General features: G+C 38.0%; 1 protein-coding gene across 2 annotated transcripts; it reads right to left on the bottom strand.

Annotated features, from left to right (window-relative positions):
* LOC109830623 (ACT domain-containing protein ACR6-like) lies at nucleotides 15567–19719 on the bottom strand. Of its 2 annotated transcripts, none has more exons than XM_020397936.1 (7): nucleotides 19589–19719; nucleotides 18453–18498; nucleotides 18250–18364; nucleotides 18104–18171; nucleotides 16849–17442; nucleotides 16234–16338; nucleotides 15567–16143 (listed from the first exon to the last, which is right to left on the bottom strand). In XM_020397936.1, the coding sequence occupies exons 1-7, from the start codon at nucleotides 19672–19674 to the stop codon at nucleotides 15808–15810; spliced, it is 1350 nt and encodes a 449-aa protein (XP_020253525.1). In that variant the 5' UTR covers nucleotides 19675–19719; the 3' UTR covers nucleotides 15567–15807. The 2 variants fall into 2 exon arrangements, with proteins under 2 accessions (XP_020253525.1, XP_020253526.1); XM_020397937.1 differs by lacking the exon at nucleotides 19589–19719 and adding an exon at nucleotides 18616–19217.

Here is a 20836-nt window from a genome sequence, read left to right as displayed (position 1 = left end):
TGCATTTGTTCTCTCCAACAATCGGTTGATCTCATCCGGAGTCAAGGGAAATAGTTCACACACTACATCTGAACGACTCTTAAGATTCTTAAACAGATAATCCGTGAATTGCTTCAAGCTGATCTGGGGAGATCTCTTCTTAGCTTTAGTCTCCATTTTTTGCCATAGCTATATGGTAATGGCATGTCAGCTCCCATAAGGTATCATAGGTCACAGTCGACCGATCCTTCATCTTGTTCAACTGACTGACCGTCGGGAAGAATTCTTGGTACGGAACATCACCCATGGACAATCCAGATACCTTCATCATCTCATGTAATGGTAGTCCAAGCTCCCCGTTCTTGGTGAAGAAAGTATTGGTGTCAGGATTATAAATCTCAAACAAAGCAAAGAAATGGTTGACGCTGATCTGTAGACCATACATACTGGCACAAATAGGAACTAACAACCCTAGCTCCGCTAATTCTCACCCCCAACGGTTTAGTACATATCGAGTCATTCTCATCCACCATTTGCCTCAAAAATAATGGACCCACCCATAATATCTGAACTTCTTAATGGGGAGTTCTCTTCCTAACACAGTCAACTTATTCTTTACAGTGTTTGCCTTCGCCACCCTCTCATTCTTGGTAAGTTATCCTGACCTAAAATACCAAGATGAAGTCCTCGCACAGAAGCTCTGTCGCTAGAACGCGGAGTGAAGGTGTCTCTACCGATAAAACCACAGTGGACACGTTCGTGGTTTTCCATCAGTCTCCAAACATTTCCTGACCAATGGCTAGATTTATGAACTTCAAAAGGGAATGATCCCGAGGAATCCAAGGTAGATACAAGAATGTCGACCCACTCCCATGCAACCACTATGTGGATCTGCAGGAAATAACCTCTGGGTCCTTTACAGCATCACAAAATAAGAAATCTGGCTTCCTCACACACAGATTTGAGTCTTGCTCTAAAATTAAAGTTGCGTCAGTGATCAACCATCGCAGGACACGACAATCACCTCATCGCAGAATCTCCATTGTTTCCTCATTATAATCCAAGTTGAACTGAGGAGCTGACTCGACTAACGGGATTCCCTCATAATAAGAATGGGTGGCACTACTTTGACCCGTGACCTCACTAGCAGGAAAGATTACAGAAGGAAAATGAACTAAAAAGGAAGAAATACATATAAATGATGTAAGGATGGTCCTAAAATTTTAGAGAATGCAATATATCTTATTCCATAAGATAGGATCACCATCTCGTAATAGGTGTGACGATTTTCATTTACCACACGTATAAAAGGGGATATGCGTTACTATGCATGAACATTATAACGGCATATCGGAGCTTTTCAAAAGATGCGGGATAATATAAAATTGCCCCTGTATACTCTGAAGTGTGTCTTATCTAAGCAAAACAAACACTTTCCAGCACTGATCCCCTCGAAGGAGGATACAAGCTCTTCCCGAATGCATCTCAAAGGAAGGAAAATGAGGGTTTATATGTGAAAATGGATAAAATACATATAAAGTCAACAATATGTGATATTTAAATTCGTAAAAGAGTGAAAGGAATATACCCCCGTAAGAAGCGGCAGCGGGATCAACCCTCTCAGCAGTCTGGGAAGCTGAGCGGCCTCGGGAAACTCGAGATCTTCTCGGTGACATAATAAAAATATAATCCCCATCGAAATCCTGCAAGAAAGTTAGGGTTTTAGGATTAGAATCGACAGATAGATCACCAAATACGCCCAAAGGAGTGCATGCATGGAGGAAAAGTAAAGAAAGTTGAAATTTTAGAACAAAATTGGAGGGAGAACAAACCTGCAGAAATCCTTCAAACTTTGAGTGGGATCCCCCTCCAAACAAGAGCCCTACCCAAATCAAGGACAAAGAAAACAAGAAGAGGCCAAAAACTTGCGAAAATCGCCAGAAAACCACCCAAAAATCTCTAAAAATCGACGTGAAAACCACGGGAAAACCCTAAGTCGAGGTTTTATACCCCCGACTCGAGTGTCTGAGATAGTCTCGACTGTCTCAATCAGTGAGACAGTTGACACTGTCTCACCATGCGAGACAATAGACACTGTCTCGCTGCATGAGATAGTGATAACTGTCTCGGACAAAATGTGCATTTTTGTGGTATTTGATCAACCTCGACCCACGTACAACACATATGAAAACTCCAAGGAGTATACGAGTATAAATTGATTCTCCATGATCCAACACCTTAAGAGTCTAAACTGTGTAGACTCTAATTAACATACGAGTATAAACTATGTCTCTATCAAAACAAGGTGCAGATCAATTCCAAGTTAAAGGACAATCCCTGCTAATTCATTATGAACAGGATGAGCAATTCATCGTTAACCCAACGATACGAGCTAATTCAGAAATCAATACACTAGCTTCAGTTCAAGATTTCGACAACGGTCAGGTAATAAACGCAGCACCAAGAAATTTTAGTTATTCAACAACAACCGAATAGACTGAAATATAGAGAAGTCAATGAATCGAAGTAGAAGTGTATCATATCCAAAGTATTCCAGACTCCTCTATAAAAGATTAAGACTGAAATACTTTGGAGGGGGTATCTGTAGGTATAAAAAATTACCTATAGAATCATCACACACAGCTCAAGATGGGGACAAGGTGATAAACGTCACCATCTAAATTGCAGAGGAAATCATCCAAAGATCAAAAGAAACAGTCTTAAGCTGTCTTGCATGTGAGACAGTGTTGACTGTCTTGCACGTGAGACAGTGTTGACTGTCTCACACACGAGACAGTGATAACTTTTTCGCACGCACGACAGTTCTGAAGGGTTCAGAAACCGCTAAAACAAATGTATGACACGTGGCCATTAGCTGTTAAAGAACGTAGGAGACGTTGTGGACGAGAATCGCGTTGATAACTACTAAAATAACGGAGTTTAAAATGTGGGAGAGCGGTTACAGAAGAAACTGCTGGGCAGTTTAGGCTTTCCGAGACAGTCATGGCTGTCTCGGACGCCGAGACAGTCCTAACTGTCTCGCAAGCACAAATTCCCCATGACATTTTATTTTCAGTTAAACTTTCCTAGGGGTTATAAATACCCCCCCCCCCTAGGACCATTACTGACAGAGATCGGAGCATAAAGAGCAAATAGAGCAGAAAGACTTGAGCTTTTGGTGAATTTGAGCAAGAGAGAGAGAGTCTTCATTCCTCACAAACTTTTAAAAGGTTTTTGGTGATTCCTTGAGATCTAAGCTTTGACTTGATCTTTAGAAGAGTGTTCATTTTACTTCGATAAGATATTCACTGATTTCATTCTTTCTTCTAAATGAAGGAAGAATATCCAAAGCCTTCACGATTCAATCAGAATCTGTGATTTGGTGGTCCACGAGCTAATGTACCCTCGGCACAGGCAAAGTCCCCACAAAAGCAGAAGTCGATAAATGATTCCTGTGTTATTTTCTAAGAAATTATAATTTTGTTTATTTTGTTTTGTAATTCATTGTAAACGACTAAAGTTTTATAGATTCAATAAGGAAGACAATTTCTGACGAAAACAGTTGCTGTGAACGTGGAGGCCTACGAACCACGTGAATGGCTAAGCTGCTAGCAAAGTGGGCATGGGCCTATCAGGAGACATGTTTTGTTTTCAACGCGAGGGCTCCGAGCTTGAGAAAAGCAAAGGCTATCACGAGATGCGTTTCGGGACTAGGCTATATATAGGAACAGTTTTTGTTCCTAGGTTTTTTTTAGTGCTAGGAGCGGCGTGCAAGAGCAGAAGAAAAAGGTGCGGCGGCGTGTAGGCGGTCGAGTGATGTGCAAGTGCAGAAAGAAGATCGCTGGCGTCGACTTGGCGTGCAGTGCAAAAGGAGAAAATTCGCTGAAGGTTTTTTCGACAGAAGAAGAGAAATTCGCAGAGGATTATTAGCGGGTTTTTTGGCGGCATCCTTTTTGAGAGAGATATTTGTGTGAGAGATTTGAGAGATTGTAAACCCTAGTTATATTCTATCCCTCTAATAGTATATCTCCCCCCTCCTTGATCCGTGGACGTAGGCAACTTGCCGAACCACGTAAAATTTATATTCTTGCCGTGATTTGTAATAGCTTGTAGGTTCTCTCGACAAGGGGATATGTGAATCTTACTGTGATTTGTCCTAGAACTGATGAGAGGAAGAACTGATATCTCACTTTATTGAGTTATTTTGTTTTCGGTTCTTGTTTCCTTTATGAAACAGGAATTCCATTGTAATCTAATCTCTTATTGTGCACCTTGCGCACCGGAGGTACTACCGAAATTTTTGTTGTGCACAACAAGTGGTATCAGAGCTTTAGATTTAGCTTGAGGCTTGTTCGAAGGATTCAGTGAATGATTCCTATCTGAAGAATTAGATCGACAACATGGGAGAAGCAAGCACATCAAGTTCGTCTCTTACAAAGGCAATACAGAGTCTGAGCATTAATAACACGAAGATTAATGTTTCGAAGTTTGACGGTAAGATTAATTTCGGATTATGGAGGTGTTAGGTGATGTACGCCTTGGATGCACAGAATTTAGAGGAGACTCTTGAGTTACAAGGGAAACCCGCTGATATGGAGGACAAGGTTTAGAAGAAGATGAATAGTAGGGCTTGTGGAGTTATTAGGTCATGCTTGATGCCAGATCTTATCTATGATGTGATGAACAAGACGTCGGCGAAGAGGATGTGGAAAACACTCAATGAGAAGTATCTTACGATGAGCATTAAGAATCGGTTTTACTTGAAGAAGAGGTTTTACCAGTTTAAGATGAAGAGGGGAGTTTCTATTAGGGAGCATGTTAACAATTTCACTAAGCTACTTTTAGATATGGCCAATGTGGACATCATGGTTGAGGATGAAGACAATGCGATATTACTTTTGTGTTCGTTGCTCGAGGATAATTACGGTACGTTCATTCTCACTATGATCAATGGAAGAACTACTGTTAGCTACAAGGAGGTGACCTCATCTTTGGTGAATTATGAGTTAAGGAAGAGTGATGGTGAACCCTCTGAGAAGGCATCGGGAGATGCATTAGCCGTTCGAGACCGTGATCCAAATCGTCGTTAGTTCAACCGCTCAAAATCAAAGAATAGAGGTGGCCATAAGAATATTGGTAGGAATCAATATCGCTTTTGTAAAGAAGAGGGACATTGGAAGATCGACTGCCTAAAGTTGAAGGACAAAGCCGGGAAGAATAAAGGGAACGTTATACGAGCTTCAAAAGTGAATGTTACAAAAGCTATTGATGAACATTCAGAGTCAGATTCTTCGGGCTATTCATGCCCTGCACTACCATCGGTTTGCTATGCCGACTCCACAGAGTAGATGTTGGATTTAGGAGCCACATATCACATATGCCCTAGGAGGGATTGGTTCTTTAGCTTTAAGGAGCTGGAAAGAGGAGATGTCATGCTTATGGAAAATGACCACGTATGCCCTATTAGTGGTATTATTTCAGTCCGGATTAGAATGCATGACGGAGTAGTAAGAAAATTGAAAGAAGTGAGGTTCGTACCACAGTTGACGAAGAACATTATTTCTCTTGGTAATTTGGAGTCAGCTGGTTATCGGGTGACCTTAGAGGATGCTATAGCAAAGGTCAAGAAGGGTTCTATGGTGGTGATGCGAGGAGTCAGGGAAAACTTCTTATACTATTTGAAGGGCAAGACAGTTACAGGAGGTCTGACAGTTTCTATCACTACAGAGGAGGATACTACCACATTATGGCACATGAGACTAGGACACACAGGAGATAAGTCCCTGCAGTCATTGGCGAAACAAAGGCTATTAAAAGGTGCGAAGATCTGCAAGATGGAGCTATGTGAGCACTGTGTACTTAGGAAGAAGACTAGAGTGAAGTTTGGCACCGTTATTCATAACACCCAAGGTACATTGGATTATATTCACACAGATATTTAGGGTCCTTCCAAGAACACATCACTTGGTGGGCTAACTATTTTGTCACTTTCATTGATGACTATTCCAGAAGGAATTGGGTATACTCGATAAAGCATAAACATCAGGTCCTGGATATTTTTGTGGAGTGGAAGAAAAAAATGGAGCTGCAGATAGGTAGAAATATAAAGACTCTACGTTCAGATAACGGTGGAGAGTATAAGAGTGATCTGTTTCTGTAGTTTTGCCAGGATCACGGTATTAGGCGACACTTCACAGTTCAAGAGACACCGCAACAGAACAGGGTGGCTGAGAGATTGAACCATACCTTGCTGGAGAATGTGCGATGTATGATGACACAGAGTAGATTGCCTAGATCCTTTTGGGTCGAGACTTTGGTTTATGCGATCCATCTCGTGAATAGGTTATCATGCACTACAATATAGGGGAAGACTCTGTTGGAGTGTTGGTCTGGTTCGGTAGCTAGTGACTATGAGTCGCTTCAGATATTTGGGTGTCCTACTATTACCATATAAGTGATGGTAAATTGAATCCGAGGATAAGAAAAGCAGTCTTTATGGGATTTAGAGATGGGGTTAAAGGCTTCAAGTTATGGGATTCACAGGACAAGAAGATAGTTATTAGCAGGGATGTCATATTTGACGAGGCGTACATGATGAAGCCTCAAGTCAGGACAAGAAGATAGTTATTAGCAGGGATGTCATATTTGACGAGGCGTACATGATGAAGCCTCAAGTTCCTCAGCAGGTGGAGGAAGACCAGATGCGTACATGATGAAGCCTCAAGTTCCTCAGCAGGTGGAGGAAGACCAGATTCAGGAGATATCACAGCAGATGGAGGATGATATGACTCCACTCACTCCAGAGAGCATTGTATCCATCGAGGCTCCTACAGAGGTGATACTGGGAGGAGATGGGATGATAACCGGGCAGATTGAAGATACAGTAGATTGTGAGACTCAGAAGCAGGGTCATGTTCAGGAGTCTATTGTAGCGAATAGACCTAGAAGGGTGATTCGTCTGCCAGTTAGGTATAATGATGTCATGATCGCATATGCATTATCAGTGGAGGTCGTTGATGATATGGTTCCATTCACATTCAGAGAGGCAGAGTTTAGCCCCGATTCGATCAGGTGGAGGGAAGCTATGGAGGAGGAGATGCGATCTCTTCAGAAAAACAACACTTGGGAACTTGTAAAGCTACCTAAGGGTAAGAAAGTTATTGGTTGTAAGTGGGTATATGTGAAGAAGGAGGGATCTTCTATTGGGGATATTCGGTTTAAAGCTAGATTGGTTGCCAAGGAATATGCACAGCTTGAGGGCATTGATTACAACGAGGTATTTTCACCCATTATGAAGCATTCGTCGATTCGGATTTTATTAGCGTTGGTGGCACAGCTGGATTTAGATTTGGTCCATATAGATGTGAAGATAGCCTTTCTACATGGAGATTTAGATGAGGAGATCTACATGACACAACCCTTGGGATTCAAAGCTGCAGGAAAGGAAGAATTAGTGTGCAAGCTGAAGAAGTCTCTTTATGGATTGAAGCAATCACCGCGATAATGGTACAAGAGATTCGACGGCTTTATGATCAGCCGAGGGTACACCAGGAGCCCATATGACCCATGTGTTTACATGCATAAGCTACATAATAGTGAGTATATTTATTTGTTGTTATATGTTGACGATATGCTCATAGCTTTCAGGAATACTTCAGCTATTAGAAAGTTAAAAAAGGAGCTGTCATCTGAATTTGAGATGAAGGACCTTGGAGAAGCAAAGAAGATATTGGGTATGGAGATTGAGAGAGACAGGGTGAAAGGGAGGTTGAAGTTGACACAGTGGAGCTACTTGCAGAAGATGCTGAAGAAATTCAGCTATGATGGTAATGTCAAGATGGTGAGTACTCCATTAGCTCCCCACTTGAAGCTATCAGCTAAGATATCACCTGTTTCAGTTGAGGACCGTGAATATATATCCAAAGTTCCATATGTCAATGTTGTGGGTAGCTTGATGTATGCGATGGTGTGTACAAGGTCAGATTTGTCACAGGCCGTGAGCATGGTATCTAGGTACATGCACGACCCTGGGAAGGGTCATTGGGAGGCCGTGAAGTGGATTTTACAGTATATTAAAGGTACCATGGATGTTGGATTGATTTTCCAGAAGGATGAAAAGAATGAACAGGATTTTATTGGTTACGTGGATTCAGATTATGCTGGAGATCTTGACAAGCGTCGGTCTACTTCAGGATATGTGTTTACATTAGCAGAAGCACCAGTATGTTGGAGATGTACACTTCAGTCCACAGTGGCTTTCTCTACTACAGAGGCAGAGTATATGTGGTGACTGAAGATGTTAAGGAGGCTTTGTGGTTGCGTGGATTATTAAAAAACTTAGGGATTGCACAGAAGACCCTTCAGATATATTGTGATAGCATGTCAGCTATCTATTTGGTGAAGAACCAGGTTTATCATGCGCGCACGAAGCACATCAATATCAGATTCCACTTTGTTCATGACGTTTTGGATGATGGAGACGTCATATTAGAGAAGGTCCACACAAAGGACAACCATGCAGACATGTTGAACAAAGTTATTTCAGGTGTGAAGTTTGGTCATTGTTTAGAGATTTTGAACATTCTTCGGTGCTGAGGTCTTTGGAGGCTATTTGGGTGAACTACGTGAGGCTTGATTCCTTAGGCAAGAGGATACGTAGCCAGTCTTTACAATACAGTCGGTTTGGATTAGTTAATTTTAATGGGGTGAGATTGTTTGGACTCTTGTTCGGGTTTCCGACTTATTATGGATTGAGTCTATTGTCGTAAATTAACTTCACGGCGTACTGGACACAATAAGTGGGATATTTGGTTGCTTTGGTGTCGGCTCAGTTTTGGAAAAAATTCACCGAGGTGGAGAATTGTTAACGTGGAGGCACACGAACCACGTGAATGGCTAAGCTGCTGGCAAAGTGGGCGTGGGCCTGTCAAGAGACGTGTTTTGTTTTCAACACGGGGGCCACGAGCTTGAGAAAAGCAAAGGCTATCACGAGACGCGTTTCGGGACTAGGCTATATATAGGAACAGTTTTTGTTCCTAGGTTTTTTTTTTTTAGTGCTAGGAGCGGCGTGCAAGAGCAGAAGAAAAAGGTGCGGCAGCGCGTAGGTAGTCGAGTGACATGCAAGTGCAGAAAGAAGATCGCTGACGGCGACTTGGCGTGCAGTGCAAAAGAAGAAAATTCGTTGAAGGTTTTTTCGACTGAAGAAGAGAAATTCGCAAAGGATTCTTAGCGGGTTTTTTGGCGGCATCCTTTTTGAGAGAGAGATATTTGTGTGAGGGATTTGAGAGATTGTAAATCCTAGTTATATTCTATCCCTCTAATAGTAGATCTCCCTCCCTCCTTGTCCCGTGGACGTAGACAACTTACCGAACCACGTAAATTTATGTTCTTGCTGTGATTTGTAATAGCTTGTAGGTTCTCTCGACAAGTCGGTCCTATAACTGATGAGAGGAAGGGTTGATATCTCACTTTGTTGAGTTATTTTGCTTTTGGTTCTTATTTCCTTTGTGAAACAAGAATTCCGTTGTGATCTAATCTCTTGTTGTGCACCTTGCGCACCGGAGGTGGTGCCGAAATTTCTGATGTGCACAACAGTTGCTTCTATTGCACATGATGCATTGAGAACGACTATCGATCCAGGAGCGAGGAACGCCTTCCTTCGCATCATTAAGAAGATTCAGTCTGCTCTTAAGAGGACGCGTAATGCGAAACGTGATGGACGTGAGGAACGTCTCGTAGGGTACGATTGTCGCTGGGTCCGAGGACACACGGAAGCAGGCTCAAGTCGTGCACATGATGAAGCCGGAGGCTCACAGCAAGTTCAAGACAAATGTTCACAGCAAGTTCAAGTCGACAAGGATGTCATGCGCTCACAATTTCACACACAACCGGACGATGAGATCATTTGAGCTCATGTTGAAGGTGAACGGGGAAGGGGGAGAGGAAGAAGAAGGAGAGGGAGAGGGAGAGGGAGAGGAAAGGGAGTTGTAAATATTTGTTAAATTTTGATATACTTCATACGATGTTTATGTTTTAATTTGTTATATTTATGTTTTAAATTTTGATATACTTCACCCCCGTGCACATTCGAGCTAGGATTTGATGGATTGGTATGTGTTTATTTGTGTTTGAAAATATATGTGTTTATTTGTGTTTGAAATTGATTGTGGATTGATAAATATGTACCAAGAGTTTGTGTTAAACTTGTGGATTGATATGTATTAGCAGGAGTGAGATTTTCCATCTGAGTGTGGGCTAGAAAATCTCTACAAAATGGTCATGGTTGGGAAACCCGACCATTTCTTATGTAGTGACACTCTGATGAATGGTCTCTGCGAAATGGTCGAGGTTGGGAACCCCGACCATTTCGAATCCCGTCTATTTCGAATTAAGCATCTCGAAATGGTCAGGGTTCTCAACCCCGACCAATTTAAATATGCGCTAAATTAGTCGGGGTTTTGAACCCCGACTAATTTAACAGCCAAATTGTGGGCGAGGTCCAAAATAGTGGGGGTTGCTAAGCCCGACTAATTAGGATCCCGTTTAAAAAAATCGACCCACTTTCTGGCCACGATGCTGACATGACGAGAAAGTGGGTCAATTTTTATAATAAAGTTTGAATAGGATCGCTTTTTGAGAATAAAATTTGGAATGAGTTTATTTAAAAATTTTCTTCTATAGAGAATATTTCCTTCTAATTATCAATTTATTACACAAAATAGTAGAGAATATTGTCAGAAAAAAATAGAGAACATTGAGAGATGAAAGCATATTTACAAAATTGAGAAATTAAAGAGGGGCATGGTTAAATAAAAAATGACAATGATCTCAACCCGCTGCACGAGAATCATGGCGCATGAGCTAGTGTGCCGCACAACCTTTAAAAAAAATCTTTTAAAAAGATTCTTCACAGTCCAGAGAGAATGTTCTAAAAATTAGTAATCATTATAGAGATGAACTATATTATAATGTGAAAGAGGATGAAGTTGAAGAGAGAAACATTATATAAGGGCGATGGAGTTCAAACAGAGCGCAACACAACACCACCACCAGCAGCAAATTAGAAAAGATCTCAAATTCAATTCATTAGGCAAGTAAAACAAAGTCGAAATCTTATTCTCATCAAAAACAAAAAACAAAGTCCAACGATATAGCTACAGCAACATTCGAGGCTAATTTCTCCACCACAATAAAAACACATATAAATCTCAAGAACAGTTGACTTGAGACTGAACAGGCCTCAGATCAAATTGATGATCCCAAGCGTACTTAAACTTCACAGGATTATCTTGAAACACTGGCAGACCGTTGTTGATAATGCAGCGGCTACCCTCCACTTTGAATACGTTAGGGTCGACAGGTTCGGTAGTCTTAAACCCGTCGCATGATACGTATAACGACGATTGGGAACAGATGCAGTCGTTGCTCAGTGTAACCTCGTACTCTATCTTCCCTTGAACCAACACGCCGGTTGAAGATTGAGAGAGCTTGATGCTTGAGATGTTGCATTCACCGAAAGCTACGTACACGCGAAATATAAAATGGTTAGCTTATGGTGAAATTGTATTATGAGATTAAATGGAAAAAAAAAGAGAAGAAGAAAGAGACCTCCACGTGAGAAGTAAAGAATGGCAAGGGACAGGCAGGAGAGCTTGAGTATGGTAGACATATTGCCTTGTTTGTGAAGATGTAAATTTTCTTTGGTCGTAATGAGAGAGTGATACGGGAATAGTGGGTATTTATAGAAGAACTAAGAAATCAAGTATTTTGAGAAGGTTATTAACTATTTGATTTCCTTCCTAATGTTTTTATTTTTATTTTCAAATGTAAGCTTTCCTGAAGGTTTGAGTACATTCCCTCTTTGGATCCTATTTAGAAAAGGAAACATGCGCAAGAAAAAAAATATGGGAACTCATTAATAGTTTGATCTTTTTAGTTATTTGCATATTCATAATTTCCTTATTTCGAATACGACACTGTTTTTAGGTACATTCCTCCTTTTTAATGAGTGCGCTACACAAGGAAAATATATAAAAATAAATGATGATCTGTAGATGTCTGCATTTAACATTTTTACTTATTATAATGTATGAGCATCACGTACCCAAGGTTTATACAAAGGGGCTGTTTGGTTGGCTATTATAAGTGGTGAAAAACTCAGAAAACCCCTCCACGTCAGATTTTTAGCCCTCCACGTTAGCTTTTTTGTTTCCGTCCATTTCTTTGTGCCGCTTTGGTTCGCTCGAATGGAAGAGGGAAAACTCTGCTGAAATCGCCGACAACTAAGATTTTTTTTCCTCTCCGATTTCCTTCCCCAACCAAGTGAAATTAATGAAAACTCTGCTACGTCGGATTTTTTTCCTTCTCTGCTTTGTTTACAAATTTTTTTTTTTTTTTGCTATGCGAACCAAACACAAGAAAAATAAATACATTGGTTTCCCACCATTTTTTATGTGCGAACCAAAGCAAAACAATCTATTTCTTGAAAAAGTTTGGAAAACTCAAAACTTGTGTTTCTTAACATGGAATTGCATTTCTCTATATCAAGGAAACGAACCAAACAGCCCCAAAGCACAAGAATTTAAGTAAAGTCTCTTTAATTTTAGAATGTAAAAGAAGTAGAAAATTTTTCTTAATTTGACTCTCTGATTGTGATAATTTGGCCTTACTTTCATCATTTAAAATTTTTAAACATCTATCTTTTAGACTATACATTATAGTACAATAATATAACAATATTCAAAATTAACCAAGAAACCCTAAGACCTAATGAATTCCTAACACTAGGATATTTTCAAATAACGCCATAAAAAATATTTACTCTACACTCATTATAACATAATAAAATTTATTCTACACTCACTATAATAATAAAATTTGATCATATTTTCTCCGTGAAATTTATTGCGCCAGAAGAAGCTTTCATATTTTCACTGAAAAGCTCTAAGCAAAACTTGGAAAAAAATTTATGATTGATGGAAATATAACAAAAAAACAGTGGAAATGTCATATATAGGAAATCTAGGATTGGGGACATTATTGTAAAAATAAGACCAATTCTTCTAATATCAACATGAGACAATAACATATTATCAAAAACAGAAAATATAAGATAGTATTGTTTGATCCATGACCCAGATAGCCTGGCATTTGCGGCTAGGTCTTGGCCTTCTTAGCCCATAGGCCCATTTCCAAGTCTTTTCAAGGTAAACCACTGGAGGTGAGTATTTTCAGCTAAAACTAGAGTCAGTTGGGCAATTTATGAACTAAACCATATTAGTGCTACTCTAGTTATTTTTATTTTATTTATAGAACTAGTCTTATGTTAAACTTAGTTTGACTATTTTTCAATTAAAGCTGACTTAGAACTCGTGTTATGCTATTTTTCATAGGATTGAATTTCAATTTATACTTGCCCATCGCGGTGACCGAGACGGTTGGGAGGTTCCAATACGGCCCTCATGGTCTTGAGTTTGTTTGGCTTTCGTTTTTCTTCTCACAATTTTTTTTCTTCAAATGAAACATAGTCTTGATTAGTTCAGCCAGCACCTCCTTAGATTGGTTGCTGTCTGATTATTGACCAAATTCAGGCCAGATTAAAACTGAATTAGGTCCACATAGTGAAGTTGCGGAACCAAGGGGGTGTTTGTTTAGTTGTAAGTGAGTTGAAAGGATGAAAGTGACTTTTTTTTTTAAGTGGGTTAATGCATCCAAGTCAGCATACAATTGACCTACATTGTTTGTTTACAAAAACTATTTATTGTTGAAAGTAGAAAAATGAGGATGATGTGGCAACATTATTTTAATTTAATTATATATTAAAAATCATGTTTTTATATAAATTGTTTTGGCAACATTATTTTAATTTAATTATATATTAAAAATCATGTTTTTATATAAATTGTTTCCCATCTCTATTTATCATTTTGATATTAAAAATCATGTTTTTATATAAATTGTTTCCCATCTCTATTTATCATTTTGAAGCATATCCATTTTGTTCTCTTGCGGCTCACTTCTGCGGTTTTATAGGGGAAGTTGAACTTGCAAAAAAATCCTATGTGGATTCTTTTTTGATGTCACTTTCATAATCACTTTCAATAAAACAAACAAGTTAAATCTAAAAAATAAATGACTTTCATACTTACAATTTTCACTTACACCTAAACAAACACCCCACAAGGTTATGTAACTTGTATCAAAATTGATCTCAGTAAATCTGGTCTAGTTTTGCAGCTAAACTGATCCCTGGGATCTGAAACAGATTGGTTGGTTTTCAATTGCTATGGAGTCGTGATGCCCTCTCATTCTCTCAACAAACTTGTTCTGTTTTACTTGATGCTGTGCTGTTTATCGTTCCTCTCTTTTGTGCAGAGAAACTATATGATTTCTCACTCTTAAAAAAAACCCAAAACCTGAATCTATTCATCTTTTTCATGTCCCATGCTTCTGATGCATGATCTTTTCTCGTGACAAATTTCTATGAACAGCCGAAAATATTTAAAACAAGACGAAGCAATTTGAAGAGTTAGAGAGGCTCCCATCAATATCATGGAGAGATAATATTCAGAAATACATCAGCTCAAGGAATACGTTATCAGAGAGTGGGTGGGCATCTTGCATCAGGCAGCAAACTCATGCTGGAATCCCCAAGGTGGAAGGATAATGGAGTCCCCAAGGGCCAGCTAAGTACCAACTAGGAACAAAACACACGGTGCAAACTTTTGTTAGTGGGCAAGTTGAGGCTCCTTGCTAGCTCTCTATGCCTACAGAGATTAATTATCAATGTAAAATAGCACCTCAAATCTGTTTCATACATGAATAAGGTACTGAAACAAGTTATATACACACACGCGCGCGCGATAGTTGCAGATCTTCTATAAAAGCTGAATTCATCCATATTGAGATTCCAGAAGGCACAAAATGAACAGAAAAAAAAACAAGGGAACGGGAAAAAGATCTGCATGGCAACGATGAACGTCCAACAATGTTTGCTATTCATTTTCTTCACGTTATCAAGCAAAAATATTACAGATGTAATTATGGCAATTTCAGCATCTAAGTTTTAGAGTGAATTCTGTTATATACCTCTACTACAGCTAGAGGGTTTAGGGGGTGTTTGGCAATCTGAAAGTGAATTTAAAATATGTAAGTTATCTTTTTTTTGTAAATGACTTTTACATCCATGTCAGCACGCAAGTGAAGTACAGTGTTTGTTTGAAAAATTAAATTATTATCTAAAGTGCAATGTGAAGATAACGTGGCAAAATAAGATTAATTAGAAAAGTATAATTAAAATCATTTAATTAAATTAGTTACATTTTTGTCACTTTCATGTGACTTCACCATTTTTTTAGGGGAAGTCAAAATTGCATTAAATCATATGTGGCAACTTTCTTGCATCTCACTTTCATAACCACTTACATGAAAACAAACACCTTAATTGTTAAATGAAAGTAACTTTCTCACTTTCATCTTTCACTTGCATGCAAACAAACACCCCCGCACGCGCTTCATTTTATTAGTTTAGCTCAAAGTTCACCAATTTTTACAGTAGCCACACCTAAACCATGAAAACAGGCACATGATTGAGAACCACAAACCAGCATCATATTTCCTTGATTGCGCCGTAAATATTTACATTATGTACAACCCAAGCACTAGATATTCACAAGTGTGTAATCGACGTAACTCTAATGCTAAATGCCAACACCCATCATCAGATTTACAGCAAGTGATGAATCCGAGCTTAATACCTCTACAGTATATCAGAACTCTGTACAGTATCTAATCTTAGTAATTTCCTTATATTGTACTAACTCATAATCTTTAAGAGTAAGACCTGACCGACCGAAAACTCTGAAAAGAACACCCTTTGAAGAAATTCCCAAAGAGGAATCCAGTGCCACTTTGAGGTTTTGATGTAGAGAAAGGATTTTGCTTCACCCTGAGAACTGTCTCCCCAATCTGTTGTCGGATAGATTCAATAGTCTCAGCTCCCACTGGATTTCCCGACATCTCTGATACATAAAAGGAATCAATTGCTTTTCCATTTTTGGTCGAGATTTCTGCTCTTCTAATGCTCAATCCATTCTCACGGAAAATCCTTGTTATGTCTGAGAGAAGCCCAACCCTGTCTTCAGTCCTCAGTTCCAGCTCTAGTCCCTTGATAAATGCAAGCAATAAAGTTAAGAATGTGTATAACGTGTTATGAAAGTATTTTTGATATAAAGAAAAACCAGTTATGAGTTCTACCTCAGAGGCTCTTCGCTCGATAGCTGCTTCAAGGCATTGGATCACACGCTCTCGTTCAGCTTCTGAGCTTACGGGAAGCCCATCTACATGGCGAATGTAATACTCCTGAGTTGAAGTTATAAACGTTAAGACACAAATTACTAACATAAAAAGGATGCATAGATGTCATAGGAGTTGAAAAATATAGACCATGATATGACCATATGAATTTTATAGCTCTAAATTTTTGTTCACACAAAAGCTACTACTGGAATGTGCCCATCGGGAACATAACAACTATGTTGAACAATTTCAGGTTACAGATGCTGGAGTTAATTTATCCAGAATGCATAATGTTAAGCAAACCAGTGGATTGTACACAATTAGAAAGGCTTAAATTGTATCGATAAAGAAAATGCATGATTCACAGTATAATTTTCCTCCAATGTATCAAAAAGGAAACCTTACTGTCTCAAAAGCAGATTATTCTATGACAGATTTCAACAAGATTAGAGAATCAAACAAACAAGTGAACAATATTAGATTATCGATATCTCGCAGCCAACATAAAACCCTACATAATATTAGAGCCAATGAATTATACCAAATGAAGAGGCTTTTAAATTTTTGTTGTACCTGGTAAGCTTCTGCTCTTCCAGCATCAACTGTTCCATGAAACACCACATACTGCATATCTGTGAGCGTACAGATAGTATCAAAAAGAAGCTTAGGCCGATCCTTAGATCTCATAATCACCACCGAATAATCCTTCTCAAAACAATCCATAACAGACACTTGAGGCCGAGACTTCTTATCTCCTAAATTGACACCCTTCTCAAAGTCCCTATCATCAAACATAAGCTGGTGCAAACGTCTCTCAGTGTGCGTGATCCCCATGGAAACCATAGATTTTGCAGTTCTAGAATCACCATCTCCCTTTAAGACGTTGCACAGGAGCTTCTTGATCTTAGAAAGCGTTACTGGATCCTCTATCGCAAGCCCAGTCGACCCGTTAGTGACATGGACCACAGCTGCTGCACGTGTATTGTGGGTCCACACTTCAGCCTTGACAACGTTGCACTTGAGATCGGTAAGCACTGCACAGACTTCTGATAGCAGTCCGGGCCTGTCGGAGCCCGTGAGCTCAATTGCTGTGTAGTCTTTGGAGGGCATAACCCCGACCGAGTTTCTTTGAATGGAGGGGAAGAAGTATGCATCTGTCTCAATGGACTGATGTCAAAAGCAAATCAACTAATAAGAATTAGAAGAGCTGTTGTAATAATGTGAGAGTATATAGAAAGTGAGGCTACAAAGGATTTTACTTTACCATGACTAAGGTATATAAAACTTAGAACCAGGAAAGAAATACATTGATCTAATTTTATCACAAATCTAATTGAAAATTGGAGAATAAATGGACATATATAAACTTATGGACAGTGAGCCTAAAAAGGATTTTGCTTTTGCTTTACTAGTACAATAGGTATATTGAGTTAAAAGCATGGAGTGAATACATTGATCAAAATTTATCAAAATATCATCAGAACTCGAGAAATAAATCAAGAGACTTGAAAATGGAAAAATAATTGTGTTCTCCTGCTGCACAAATCAAAAATCGAACAAAGAACAAAATATATGGCATGCATAATGAAAAATATGGCAAGATTTCTGTCTATGAAGCCCAGTGAACACTGATACAGATATACTGAAGGAACCAATAACAAAAAGATTGGTAAAATTGCTGTTCAATTGGAAACTAAATAATATGTACAAGGACGTGAAATATATAGTGAGGGTGCTAGATTTATTTGTGAAGGAGCAGAATGAGTATCAATAATAAGCTGATCATTGACGCTGAATACGTTAAATTTCAAAGGAGAGGATTACTTACAGTTTTTATATATGACATGATGTCTTTGTCCCAAATTTTATTCCCATCTCGGTCTGTGACATTAAAAACTGAAGAACTAAAAGAATTAGTTACAATTTTCAGCATGAGATAGGTATAAAAGCTTAGATTTTAGTCTATAAACTGACCATCCATGAACCAGCTCCCATCTGAAGATATGTAAGCTTTGATGATGATCAGGTTCAAATCAGTGAGGAATTGAATAACTTCTAAGAGAATCCCATGCTTGTTCACACTGTCCACCTACGAGGAAAAATATTACCAATATTAACATTAGGCAAACTAAATAGTTAATTGAGAACGAAACAGAAGCAAGCAGGATAAAATTTACCCGAATTACCGTCGCATTATCACAATAATCATTGTCAATCACGACCCTGCAGCATAGAAACAAACGGGTATAAATATGATATACATACAGAGCACGCATAGCAAAACTTACTTCACTAAAATTATTTGTTAAAACTCTGCATAAAGTCAGGGAGATTTTAAACCTATCAATAAATTCTCCATAACGGATTCAAGGTTAGGGTATGATGAAACTTCTAGAAAGCCCAAGTAGCTAATTCTATTTCCAACAAGAAACAAAAACCGAAACTATAATAAATGGGAAAAAAAGCCAATAATATGGAGGAAAAAATGCAAGGAGATACTAAATACATGTGTAGAAGAATAAAAATTTAAGTTCACAACAAGCCAAATCCAACAAGTTCCTTCTAAAAAAAGATATATAATAAAAGGAATATGAAATCCATAAAAAAAAATCAACCCAATTAGAAATTTATAAGGAAAACCACCCAATGAATCAATAAAACGGTACCAAGTCATATCCAAAATTTGAGCAAAAAAATAATAGTTTACTCTTTACACACTGAACCAATGTAATCTTCAATAACAACAAAATCAAAAGGAACAAACCCAGAAACACACCATTTAACTACAAACAATTCAAGTAGAAAGATAGAAAATCCATTAAGAGAACTTACAAAATCAAACTAAAAATTACACAAATTTGGAAACATCAAGAAAAAACATAAACTCTCTGATAAGCTACATCTTTCAAATTCCTAAGAACAGAAACTACAAAACGTCCCAAAAGGAGAAATTTTAAATTTAAAAAAAAAAGCCCACTCAGAAACCTATAAACCCAAGCAAAACAAAACAAACAAATACAACCATCAAAATCCCAAAAGTCCAGAACAATAAATAACCCAAAAGGGAAATTTTGTAAAAAACATACAAATAATAAATAAAACTGAAGAAAAAACCAAAGTTTACAATAATCTAGAAACAGCAAAAGGATTTGTTAGGCTACACCTTTCAAATTCCCATTAACAGGAAACTACAGACACCCAAAAAGTGAAAATTTTGCAAAAAAAAAAATTTCAAATTCCATAAGCAACCCATAAACGGAAGTAAAAAAATAAAACAGAAAATATTCGAATAAATCGTAATGAATTTTATTACCTTGGTGGGTTCATCCTCCTTATTAGCTTAGCATACTCATCATCTTCCATCTCCAAAGCCTCAAAATTACCCATGAGAGTCATCATCAAAAGATGTTTTTTTTTTTAATGATAAAAGCGAGCCAAAAGAAAAGAGCGTGCTCTCTATTTATATAAAAAGGAGTAAAAAAAATCAGGGCAGAAATCAGAGGAGTAAATAAAGGATACCTTTTCTTTTTTTGACAGTTAAAACTATTTCCTTCTGCGTGCTCCTAACGTGCGCTGTCGATGACGTGGCATGATACGATTCGGTGCCAAGTGGGCCATGTTCTGCTTTGTCCCACCATGGAATAGAACTGGACAGCTAATGGCTGGATTTTTGGGGGATTTTTTTGATATTTTTACACTCCAAGTTATTTATGTAAACTAACCAAGAATAGTATCTCTAAACTTTTTGGAATAATATAATGCAGTATTTTTAGTATCGAATCTCGGTGATTAGGCATGGGAACAAATCTTGATATTCCTAAGATAATGTTGTTAATTATGTGTGATAATGGAAGATCAACCATTTTTAGGAATTTCTTTTCTGATCTTTTATTTTATTTAATTTTATTGTCCTCCAAACTTGCCTTTTTTGTGAATTTAACATTTGTAAATGTTCATTGACCTTTTGCATCAATCTATGGTAATTGTTTATTTCTATATATTAATTTTTAAAGGAAGATAAAAAAGAATTACATTGTCATAGAGATAATGATACAGATGTTGGATTTTTAAATTTGTTCAGGTTAAATTTTAGACTGTTAATGTAAATTTTCAACTTAACAATCTAAAATTTTTTTAATGTGTTAGAATAAGCAATATCCTATTGATTAGTAAGTACCTATGCTTTGCATTTGACTTCGCATGTTCTACCCACTAGAACTATTTGTTTTATTTTCCCTTTGCATGATTGCATCTAATGCTCCACACTCTAATTTGACGGATGTGATATATCATAAGTACAGTAATAAAATTAAATTTTATAGTCAGGCTTAAAGAAGTCATTCATAAGCTATTGCTCTTACACACAATCTCATGTGCAATGTAAGTAGAAATATATTTTCTATTAGAATAACACTCGTATGTGTGAATTTTTTTTAAGTCCACGCATTGATAGAACTAAGTAAAATGGATAGTTGAGAATTACACAATCCTCCTGAATGGAAGAAAATATTCTGCACGCACACATGCTACTGTGATAGGATTTAGATATCATAAAGCTCCC

Source organism: Asparagus officinalis, chromosome 2 (genome assembly GCF_001876935.1).
Source record: "Asparagus officinalis chromosome 2, Aspof.V1, whole genome shotgun sequence".
NCBI lineage: Eukaryota > Viridiplantae > Streptophyta > Magnoliopsida > Asparagales > Asparagaceae > Asparagus > Asparagus officinalis.
Note: the sequence above shows the minus strand (reverse complement) of the source record. Positions and strands in the feature narration are given on the sequence as shown.